Source organism: Pygocentrus nattereri, chromosome 1 (assembly GCF_015220715.1).
Source record: "Pygocentrus nattereri isolate fPygNat1 chromosome 1, fPygNat1.pri, whole genome shotgun sequence".
In the NCBI taxonomy this organism is placed as follows: Eukaryota; Metazoa; Chordata; class Actinopteri; order Characiformes; family Serrasalmidae; genus Pygocentrus; species Pygocentrus nattereri.
Window position 1 is genome coordinate 27,667,823 of NC_051211.1, and position 10,712 is coordinate 27,678,534.

Genomic DNA, 10,712 nt, shown 5'->3' on the forward strand with positions numbered 1-10,712 from the left:
AAGTCTGACAGAAAAGTTGCAATTACAGTGACATTCCTGAAAAAAAGGGGGAAAAAAGTCTTGCACCAAAATTGCCCTGTAAAAACCTGCTAAATAGGGTTAAAATAACTCAAATTTAGAAGGAAGTAGCACCTCCTCATTCCAATCTAACATCCTATAAATTCAATTTCCTGTAACAAATATTGTGCACCAGCTGAGATATGCCAGCACTGCTCATCTGTCCTGCATTGTCTCGCCATAGAGCCCTGAAATGTCCCCTTCTCTTTCTCTCATCTCTATTTCCCCATCCCCTTCTCTCTCCCCCTTTTTTCATCCTTCCTCTTATTCCCCTCTCTCTTCGTCCCCCTCTTACTCTCATTTCTCTTCCTGACTCATCCCCAACTCTCACTTATTTATTCCACCCACTCTGTCCTACCACTGTATTCCAGATCTTCCTGCTCATCGGCTGCCAATAAAATTGGATTCTTCCACCACCAACTTAATCTTCATCCTCTACATCGCCCCTTGCCTGTTCCATCTGCCAGTGCTTGACTTTCCATGTCTATTCCAATCTGTTCTGAACTGTGCCTGCAGATCCTCATAAAAATCACAATTATCAGCATATATTCTTAGCCATTTTAAACTTACCTTCAGCTACTCAATGCTACTACCCATTCCTACTCAGGCTACCAGAATTTGGAGCTGCATCATTAAATTTCCAAGAGCCATATGACCCCTCACTTTAACTCTACATTCTCACCCTGTCTTATCAGACCTTCTTTATTGACCCACCAAAAACCCCCTTGATGCTGCGGCTCACATGATGGGATGGGTCCCTCTGCTTCACGTCCTGCTAACAACATTAATTTTCAAGTCTCTCTTCCGCAGGCTAAGTACCCCCTTTCATCATCTATCTAGCTACCCCATGTGCTAAACATAAACACTTTTTACCTGTTGTATTTTACCACAGAATCTCCCCTTTATCTCCCACCTCTAGTCTCATTTCATCTGCCCCTTGACGTTACCTCCTAGACATTTCGACCCCTCTGCTGGCTCTATCGCTCTCCGCACATCTGAGGCCTTACCATCCCTCTACACACCATTTCTTCTCAGACCTGTCCTCTGCAGGGAGTTTGACCACCCCACCCCTTCAACTCATTCAGGGGAGACCCTGGAACACTTCAAACACTCAGGATTTATGGAGCAAAGTTATTTTAGGGGGTCTTAGGGCATACTCCCCATGAGGAATGAAAAAGTCCTCAAAATGTCTATTTGCCACAAATTTTTAGAGAAGCTATAGGCATAAAACATATCAAAATACATGCATACATACATACATATCTATATGTGTATATATAGATTGCTCTTAGATTGGTTGACTTCAGTGTGTGTGTGTGTGTGTGTGTGTATATATATATATATACACACTGAAGTCAAGCAATCTAAGAGTGTAAGCAATCAGTAGTAAAACTCTGTAGTAAAACTACATGACAGAAGGCTATAGTGACATTGGGCAGCACAAATATAAATTTCTCAAGTAAATTTGTATTTATTCTTGCAAATGACAGTTTATTAAGAAAATAGCATTTCTACCAATTTAGTCTATTTTAACTTTATCCTACTGGTTCCTTGAGCCCAAACAGTGTCATTCAACTTTCTCTTCCCCTATTTGCCTGTGTTTAGTAATTTTAGTTGGTATTTTTATTAAGCTGAGATTTCCAGCAGCTCAAGGCTTAAAGAGGGATAAATCATCAATATAAATTTTTTTGTGAAAATCAGGTGGTGAAATCTTGCCTGACTGGCCTCCAAAAGAGCTGCCAGCTTTGAAAGAAAAATTCTTTAGAAAATGTTATTTTATGTATCAGTTGATCAGGTTGAGGAAGGACATAAATTGTACTAGGATCAATGCTATGTGAGCTTTTCAGTGACATTAACTTACTGTAAACAGTCTGTAGCTACTACTGAAGGGACTAGTTGGATATACTTAAGAGATACTGTATATGTAAACAAAGAATATAATGTTGTATTTATTTCTATTGCTCGTTCACTCTCACTATCTGGGGAGTTTTGTAAAATTAGTCAACGCTAGTTAAAAGATAGTTACCATGAGTGAAATTTAGCTTATCCCCTTTTTATGTAATATTAGCCTTACATTAACTGGCTGTCAAGGAGGTGAAAATCATAACTGGGTAAAAACTCCATGGTGAGTTATTTTGACTATAATTTGCCACAAATTAATACTGTTGCTAGAGATCTTTGTTTTGTAACTACATTCTGTTTTACTCAGTACAAGATGCACTTGGATGTTTAAGTTAGTTAGCTTTTAGATAACATTCTGTCACAGTGCCAGTGGCAGCTGACTCACATAATGGTCTCTGTTTTATTCTTTGCAAGTAAATGGTTGGTTATTTTACCACATCTTTCTGCAAATTGAAATTAAATTAAGCATTTATTAATGAGAATTCTCAGTCATCATCTGTTTTATAACCAGATAGCTAATGGCTATAAATAAATAAACATGCTGATTGCTAATGGCTATAAATATAATAAACATAAAAATGCTTGGAACAAAAGAAATGCTGCCATGCTGTTTAGTGTCAAGGCAGCCAGGGGTGGTAGTGTGTCAGAACACTAGAGAACCCTGTTCTAGTTCAGATCTTTAAATTAACTGTTTTTGTAGGGAAATAGTTGTTCTTTTTTGTATGTACGACATTGTATGCATGACTTAAAGTGATGAACGATTTTTTTCTTTATTATTTTGTTGTGGCTTAGTATAGTGCTTTAGCTAATGAAAACTGTGTTTATTAACAGAGGGTAATTTGTGTATATGTGTTAAGGTGTTTCAGCAATGCAGTTGCGTGGCAGTAGGAAACCTAACAGCCTCTGTGGGCCAGTGTATACACAGGGAGAGCTGCCAGCAAGTCTTCCCCTACTTCTTGGCTCTATCTGTCATCACTTCCTTCATCATCTCCTTGGGCGGTACACCAGGATACATGCTGCTCATCAGGTGAGTCAAAGAGCTGTCATTATAAATATTCTAAATGAAATGCCTAACAAGTAATTAATTTATACATACCTCAACCAGTAAATACACCTTTTTTAACTTGTGTTTGCTGATACCATCATTGGTATTAGCATCAACATGATCACTGTCATTCAAGATTTTACATGCATTACTGAGGAATTATCTTGACAAAAATGGGTATTGAGAGATACTGAATGATTTCCTACGTAGATAATTACCAAAAAAAGCATATTTTTTGCTATTTTAAAATAAAAGGCTTGTCTGCTTTGCAAGTCTGTCTTTTTAATGATCAGTTAAACCCTAAGCCAAACATGCCCAGTTTTAATATTAAGACTGTTGTTTTTTTTTTTTTTAATCTGTCTATTTAAGGGATAAAATCTGAGCTCTGGCACTAAACATGGCTAGCTTTGCTTCAAATCCTGGTCAGCTGACACTTCTGGAATGCTTATACTCCTCAGTGCTAAATTGGGTTACCAGCAACACCATTACCTTTTTGTTTGTGGAAAATTACTGCGCGGATATGTCGCTCTTCCTTTATTTAAACAGAATAAGCCACCTGTTACTTAATGGAGGATATAAAGAGAATATAAAACAAAAAAAGCTGAAAAGGAAGATGTACAGTACATGGTGTCATTGATGTGCTATGTGAAACAACATTGGGTTTGTGAAAGGTGCTATATAAATGTAACATTATTATTGCTATTATTCATTGCTATACTGCTCTTTATTTTGCACTACAGATGCATTAGGCCACAGCTGAAGTCTTTAGCTTTAGGATTTCACACCCTGACAACACGCACTCTAGGTACGCACTCAAATGCTATTTGTTTCTTTTAATTGCTGTACTTTCTGAAGTATTGTTCAAATGATAATCTCACTTCTGGTATGTAATGTAAATCTGACTCTGTTGTGGTTAATGCAACTATGGTTGCAAATCTGCCATTTAACAGCTGGCATCCCAGCCCCTATATACTTTGGGGCAATCATTGACACTGCCTGTCTGAAATGGAGCCATAAGAAGTGTGGTGGAAAAGGAGCTTGCAGAATCTACAATACAACTGCCTACAGGTAACACATTCACAGAGGAACTGCCCACAGTACTAAATGAGTGTTTCTTAATGTAGCTATTTTTAAGGATGTTTGATAGTATTATAGCATAGGTGCCACATGCAACCTGAATAAACACTCAAACACACCATTTTGATGAATTTCAACAGATGAAATGAATGCTAGGGCTGGAAGTCAATTTCAAAAAGATGTGATTGTCGGATTCCAAGCATTTTTGAAACATAAGTCAAAACTCCAAAACTTTGGACTTGATTCTACAAATTCAGGTTTGCCGTTACCTGCATATGTAGAATAAGATGTTGTGCTATTACTGTCTAGACAGCCTGTCTGAAAAAAGAATCCTTCCTCAACACGTACATTAATAGATTAACTATGTTTTACTGTTGACAAAGCAAAGTATAACTTTGCCAATGCTGACACACCTTGCTAGTTGACAGATGAAAGCATTAGCTCTCCAAACTGTTTATGAATGTAATGTAACTTTTACTGGCATTTGTCATTGATTTATTTTATGTCAGTAATTTTTATGGACTGCATAATAAGGTGCTAGTAAAGATTCATACTTGTTTTTGCGTTCTATAAAATTGACGAGTATCAATAATCCACACCTCAAAGACAGAAAAACATGTCTTCTGAGGACGTAAATTAATTATCTGCAACTGTCATCATATCATCAACAACCATATAATGTTGATTTTGCATTTGAGATCTAAACATTCTTTTTCTTCTTTTTGAGTCTGCATATGTGACATCAATACATAAAGATGTATGACATTTATCCAACAAAACTACAAAATTCAACCTGACACCAGATTTATTCAAATATTTTTCAGGTTTTACAGGGTTACTTAACATGTTTTCTTTCTCCTGACTCCTGGTCCTTTCAGTTTTAAGAAAAAAAATCTTGCACAAAAAAAATCTTACCATACTGTACTTATGTTGTTAGATATCCTTCCCTGCATTTTGACTTTTGGAATCAAGAAAATGATTTGGAATCGACTCTCAGAATCAACTCACTTGCAGTTGACTCCAAGCCCTAATGAATACATTTATCACACTATAATCAGACACATTTGAACCATACTTTTTATTTTCTTAACAAAAGTCTGACAAGCTAGAAAAAATATTGCATGTTTAATCCATTCATACTAGGGATGCATCGATACCATGTTTTTCAGACAAGTACAAATAGGATGCCAATATTGACATCAGTGCCATAATGAGAAACCAACCTAGAATTAATCAGCTAGTATAAATGAGTGCAACAGTTAAATTGGTGAAATCTATGTGCCTTAGCTAGCTACACTATATTTCCAAAAGTATTCAGTCAGCTGCCTTCACACGCATATGAACTTGAGTGACATCCCATTCTTAATCCATAGGGTTTAATATGATGTCGGCCCACCCTTTACAGCTATAACAGCTTCAACTCTTCTGGGAAAGCTTTCCACAAGGTTTTGGAATGTGTTTATGGGAATTTTTGACCATTCTTCAAGAAGCGCATCTGTGAGGTCAGACACTGATGTTGGACAAGGCCTTGCTCACAGTCTCCGCTCTAATTCATCCCAAAGGTATTCTATTGGGTAGAGGTCAGGACTGTGTCAGGAAGGGGCCGTCCCCAAACTGTTCCCACAAAGTTGGGAGCATGAAATTGTCCAAAATCTCTTGGTGCTGAAGCATTAAGAGTTCCTTTCACTGGAACTAAGGGGTCGAGCCCAACACCTGAAAAACAACCCCACACCATAATCCCCCCTCCACCAAACTTTACACTTAGCACAATGCAGTCAGCCAAGTACTGTCTCCTGGCAACCACCAAACCCAGACTCATCCATCAGATTGCCAGATGGAGATGCGTGATTCATCACTCCAGAGAACATGTCTCCACTACTCTAGAGTCCAGTGGTGGCGGCGCTTTACACCACTGCATTCCACGCTTTGCATTGCGCTTGGTGATGTAAGGCTTTGATGCAGCTGCTCGGCCAAGGAAATTCTAGCATTCTATGATGCTCTCTATACACTGTTGAGCTAATATGAAGGCCACATGAAGTTGCAGAAAGTTGGCGACCTCTGCGCACTATGCATCTCAGCCTCCGCTGACCCCGCTCTGTCATTTTATGTGACCCACCACTTCGTTATAATACCCCTAACAATTGACTGTAGAATATTTAGTAGGGAGGAAATTTCACAACTGGATTTGTTGCACAGGTGGCGTCCTATCACAGTAACACACTGGAACTCACTGAGCTCTGAGAGCGACCCATTCTTTCACAAATGTTTGTAGAAGCAGCCTGCATGCCTAGGTGCTTGGTTTTATACACCTGTGGGCATGGAATTGATTGTAACACCTGGATTCAATGATTTGGATGGGTGACTGAATACTTTTGAAAATACAGCAGCCTCAGTAGCACAGTGTCAGCATGAATCACATGTGTGGCTATTCTAGGGGCTTGCATTTTTTTGCAAGTTTTTTGTTTGGTCAAATGAGGTGTAGTTGAATATCCTCCTCTAAACCAGGCATGCACTGTGCCATTTTTATCTGTTTGGATAGTCCATTGTGTATGGACAAAATTTACAATTAACATGCTCATGCTGAATGAAAATGCTCAGTCCGACTGACATACTATGTAAAACACAGCCCCTACAGTTAGCGCTTTAGCTGTGGACAACTTCAGTAAAGTTGTTTCATTCAAAACAACACACTGTGCATACGTTGTGTGCTGAAAAATGAGCTAAAATCTACTTTGCATCCGAGTGCCATAGTGTCAGCAACACTTAACTGTGTGAGGAGCCCATCATTCACTCCTAGCTTGAGTGGTGTGTTCATTAGCATGGTAGCATATGCTAGGCTTTGGTCACATGGTATCAAGTGGTATCAGATGTTGGTCTCTGTGTATTTTATGAGTACAAGCCTGAGTAAATGAGTACAGTATTGAATGGATACCTGATAGCACTGTTCGTATCGATGCATCCCTTATTCATACCTTCACAATATTAAGACTTTTAAAGACCAGCTGTAAGTTGGAAATATGGGTTTGTGAGACAGTTAGCTAAGACCACAGTCTGTTATACTTTCTCTCAGGATAGCATATCTGGGCCTAACACTCGGCCTGAGGACAGCCTCCTTCTTCCTGTGTGCTCTGGGTCTTCTGGTCTTACAGCGGCACGTCAAAAGGCAGGAGAGCGGCACACTTTCTAATGGCAACACTGGTAGCACTGTTGCAGAACTGCAAGCACTTAGAAAAGAGGAGACCAATAACTCGAACTCAGACCAGTCCCCACGGACCTCAGACTATGACCCTGAGCGGGAGACACGCCTGTGACACATGCACTCCTGTCAGGCAGCCGTGCAGGAAACGATCCGGTTGTGCCCATGTTTGTTTGTTTTTTTCAGTATAAAAATATTGAGTATAAAATTATTTCTACTGGACAATGTGAAATACATAAATTTCTTGTTTTGACATTTTGGAATTAGCTCTTAAATCCACATTCTGTTTTACAAAAAATAAAAAAATAAAAATCAAAAAATGTAGCAAAGAATTTTGGGGGGAGGAGGTGTGGGAATGAGTTTTATAAACAAGCTTTTTTATTTGAATGTTGTCAATTGTAGAGAAGTCTTGTTTTGTCTGTATTTTTCTAAATACTAAAATTAATGTACTGCTTTGTGAATGCAGTATTTGGGTGGTGGATTAAATGCCATTAGGGCTGTAATTGAGCCTTTGGTTAAGGCATGTTTGATTCATTTAACACTATCATTGGTTATGTGTTGAGAGCAAACGGTGTGATGAATGTTCTATTCAAAGCTGAGCAAAAGAGGCAGGCAATAGACAATATTAAAGTTTCTAATGCAGATTGCTCAGTTCTAATCTTGCTCCATTAAGAATGTTCGAAATCAACTGTGGGCAGTAATTTAAGCATTTCTGTGTCTGAAAAGATACTTTTTTTCCTTAAGAGTGTCAACAGGGTAACCAATGAGTCTCTACATAGATATGGAGTAACTTATATCTGCAGGACAATTTGTGTGTATTTCTATTCTCAGCCTAAAGCTAAGCCTTTATTAGCGTCACTGCTATCATATCCAACATATCTGCACATCTACAGTAGATAGCAGCACCAATCAAAAATGCTCTTAGAGACAATTATACAATGTCATATCCTAAAGCCATTTTTAGAGCACAGTCTGGAATGAAAAAATACTGTTGCCTTGTAGGTACACAATCATATATGCAGTTGGATGCAAAAGGTTGGGAATCGCTGGCCATATTACATATTTGTTGATTTTATATGTTATTAAACATTTTTGTGCAAATTTTAATGCACAAGGTACTTTAAATGTGATTAACTTTAAAAATTCAGTGTGAAAAAAGTAAGCGAGGCATGTTCAGAAGTTTGAACTTACTCCATAGGACTGGATAAGCAGGTGAAGAATTGCCAGCTGATGACATTCCGGAGCACAATTTTAGCCCTCTTCAAACATTTTACTAACACTCAACAACTATGGGTTCCTCTAAGCAGCTGGCTGAGCAAGGAAAGGCTATAAAAATATATCAACGCACTTCCAGCTTTCAATTTCATTGCACAGGTAGATGAAAGAATGGCTTCCACTAAATGACCATCACAGTTGACTTGAACATCACTGAAAATCTGTGGGTAATTCTTCTGTGCATGTTAAATGGTCCAAGACAAAGTAACAGTGGGTGAAAACAAGAATAGAAAGCCACAAGCTGGCTACAAAAAGTGTTTGGAGGTTATCTACCAAAGGGAGTGCTGTTTAAGTACTGACTAAGTGGGGTGTCCGCACTTATGCATGTCACAATTACATATTTTATTTTTTCCTATTTTCAAAAGAACAGTTAAAATAATTAATTAAAATGATTTAACACTTACTCCAGACGTGATAAGTGACCTGTTTCTGTAGTTTACATTGGGGGATTCTAGGCTAATGTGTTAACAAACACTGGACCACATCTGAATAAATACATCTCTCTTTGGCATTAATGCCAAAATGTTGATTGCTTGCTTCAAAAATCTATAGAAAAGTTACAGACAAATTACAAGTTTAGTATCATTTCATTTAGTAAAACTGGACCATACAGAACAAAAACATCACTACATGGGAATAGAAGTTCTATTTCGACAATGAGGCACTGTGCATGACATTTTGTATAAACACTCCTAAAAACTCTACTTCTAGTCTGGTATATTACCACAGAGTGCAAAACTCTTTGTATGTGGTAATCTTTTTTTTTTTTTTTTTACCTAGCAGTTACAAGGAAGGTCGCAAACAAAAAAAATCTAAAATTGCAGTTGTTCAAAGTATATTTCTACGGATTAGCAGTGAATTTGAAACTTTGATTACTTTTTAGCTACCTTTGCTGTACACTTAGCTACTGTTATTCTATCTGTGCAGCTAACATGCCTGATAAGCATTGCTTTTTGCAATTTGACTGTAAAAATAAATAAACTGTCTTCAATGTTGATTTTTTTTTCAAGCACTGATATCAGTAGCTCTCCCACTCCTCACAGCAGAGACACTACCTCCAGCTAATGCATTTCTTCATGAACATATACAGTTCAGGCTCATTCGTGCTGAAAACGTGGTCCTCAAAATCGTTATCGGACAGTGTTTTTATTTTCCAGTTCCAGTAGCCTAGCGTCTCTGCCAAGTTACCTTACACTGTGTGGTTAGGAGTTCATGTTCAGGTTTCTCAGATGCTAGAGGGCACTCCTGAGCGAGTCCAGAAAGAAAGGGGTAAGATGAAGCATTTTAGCAAAATCAGAGTTTATAAATGCTTTAACATGTTTTATGTAAAAAGAATACATCAATAAATCATTATCTTAACACAGAACAACATAAAACACTTCTGTTATATTTTTAAGATATTTTTGAACTTGAGTTACAGAAGTTTAAAACATGCCTGTGTATGTTCATGACCTCTGTGAGCATGCCAGTGAGCTACTCTACTCACCAACCAATCAGCACTCAGTAACAAACTAATGCTGCAGATAGGTTTTCTTTGTTTTTTTTTCAGTGAAATACGTCCTTCAACTTTCTAAAATTAAAGGAAAGTTCTGGACAAGTGATTAGAAACTATTTAGATTTTTTATTCTTCGCTGTTTAGATCCATTCACCCCAATTCATTGAGGACTCACTCACGGTTGTGAGTCATGTTTTTGATATAACGAGGAAAATAGGAAGAGGCCAGGCTCCTCATAAATGGATTCTGATGTAGCCCAATGTTTTGTTGCCTTGCGTGGAATTTTGTTGTGCTGAGATAAAAAGTGGATCTGGTTACTCACAGTGGCCTTTTATGCCAAACTATTCCTTTAAGTTTGTCAAATACAAGGTAATTGCATTAACTTTCACAATATTATTTTGAAATAGTTTGCTGCAGAGGTTGTTTTACTTTGTTGCACTTCAAAAGTCAACAAAACATGTAATTTGGCCAGAGATGCTCATGTTTTGCATATAACTGTGCATATATATATATATATATATATATATATATATATATATATATATATATATATATATATATATATATATGCGTGTGTGTGTGTGTGTGTGTGTGTGTGTGTGTGTGTGTGTGTGTGTGTATATATACACACACACACACACACACACATGCACACACACACACAC

The 10,712-nt window shown here is 37.7% G+C and overlaps 1 protein-coding gene across 3 annotated transcripts in view; it reads left to right on the forward strand.

The window, feature by feature from the left end:
* The window catches only part of slco1c1 (solute carrier organic anion transporter family, member 1C1), a 50,739-nt gene extending 40,821 nt beyond the window's left edge, over positions 1 to 9,918 (forward strand). For 2 of the 3 annotated variants that reach the window (XM_017710637.2, XM_037538282.1), the window contains 4 exons: positions 2,817 to 2,986; positions 3,745 to 3,809; positions 3,955 to 4,072; positions 7,152 to 9,918. In XM_017710637.2, the coding sequence (XP_017566126.1) occupies positions 2,817 to 2,986; positions 3,745 to 3,809; positions 3,955 to 4,072; positions 7,152 to 7,392 (594 nt within the window). In that variant the 3' untranslated portion in view covers positions 7,393 to 9,918. Of the gene's footprint in view, positions 1 to 976; positions 2,987 to 3,744; positions 3,810 to 3,954; positions 4,073 to 7,151 lie in introns of those variants that run through there. The other variant, XM_017710640.2, reaches the window with a different exon arrangement.
* Positions 9,919 to 10,712: the final 794 nt, after the last annotated feature.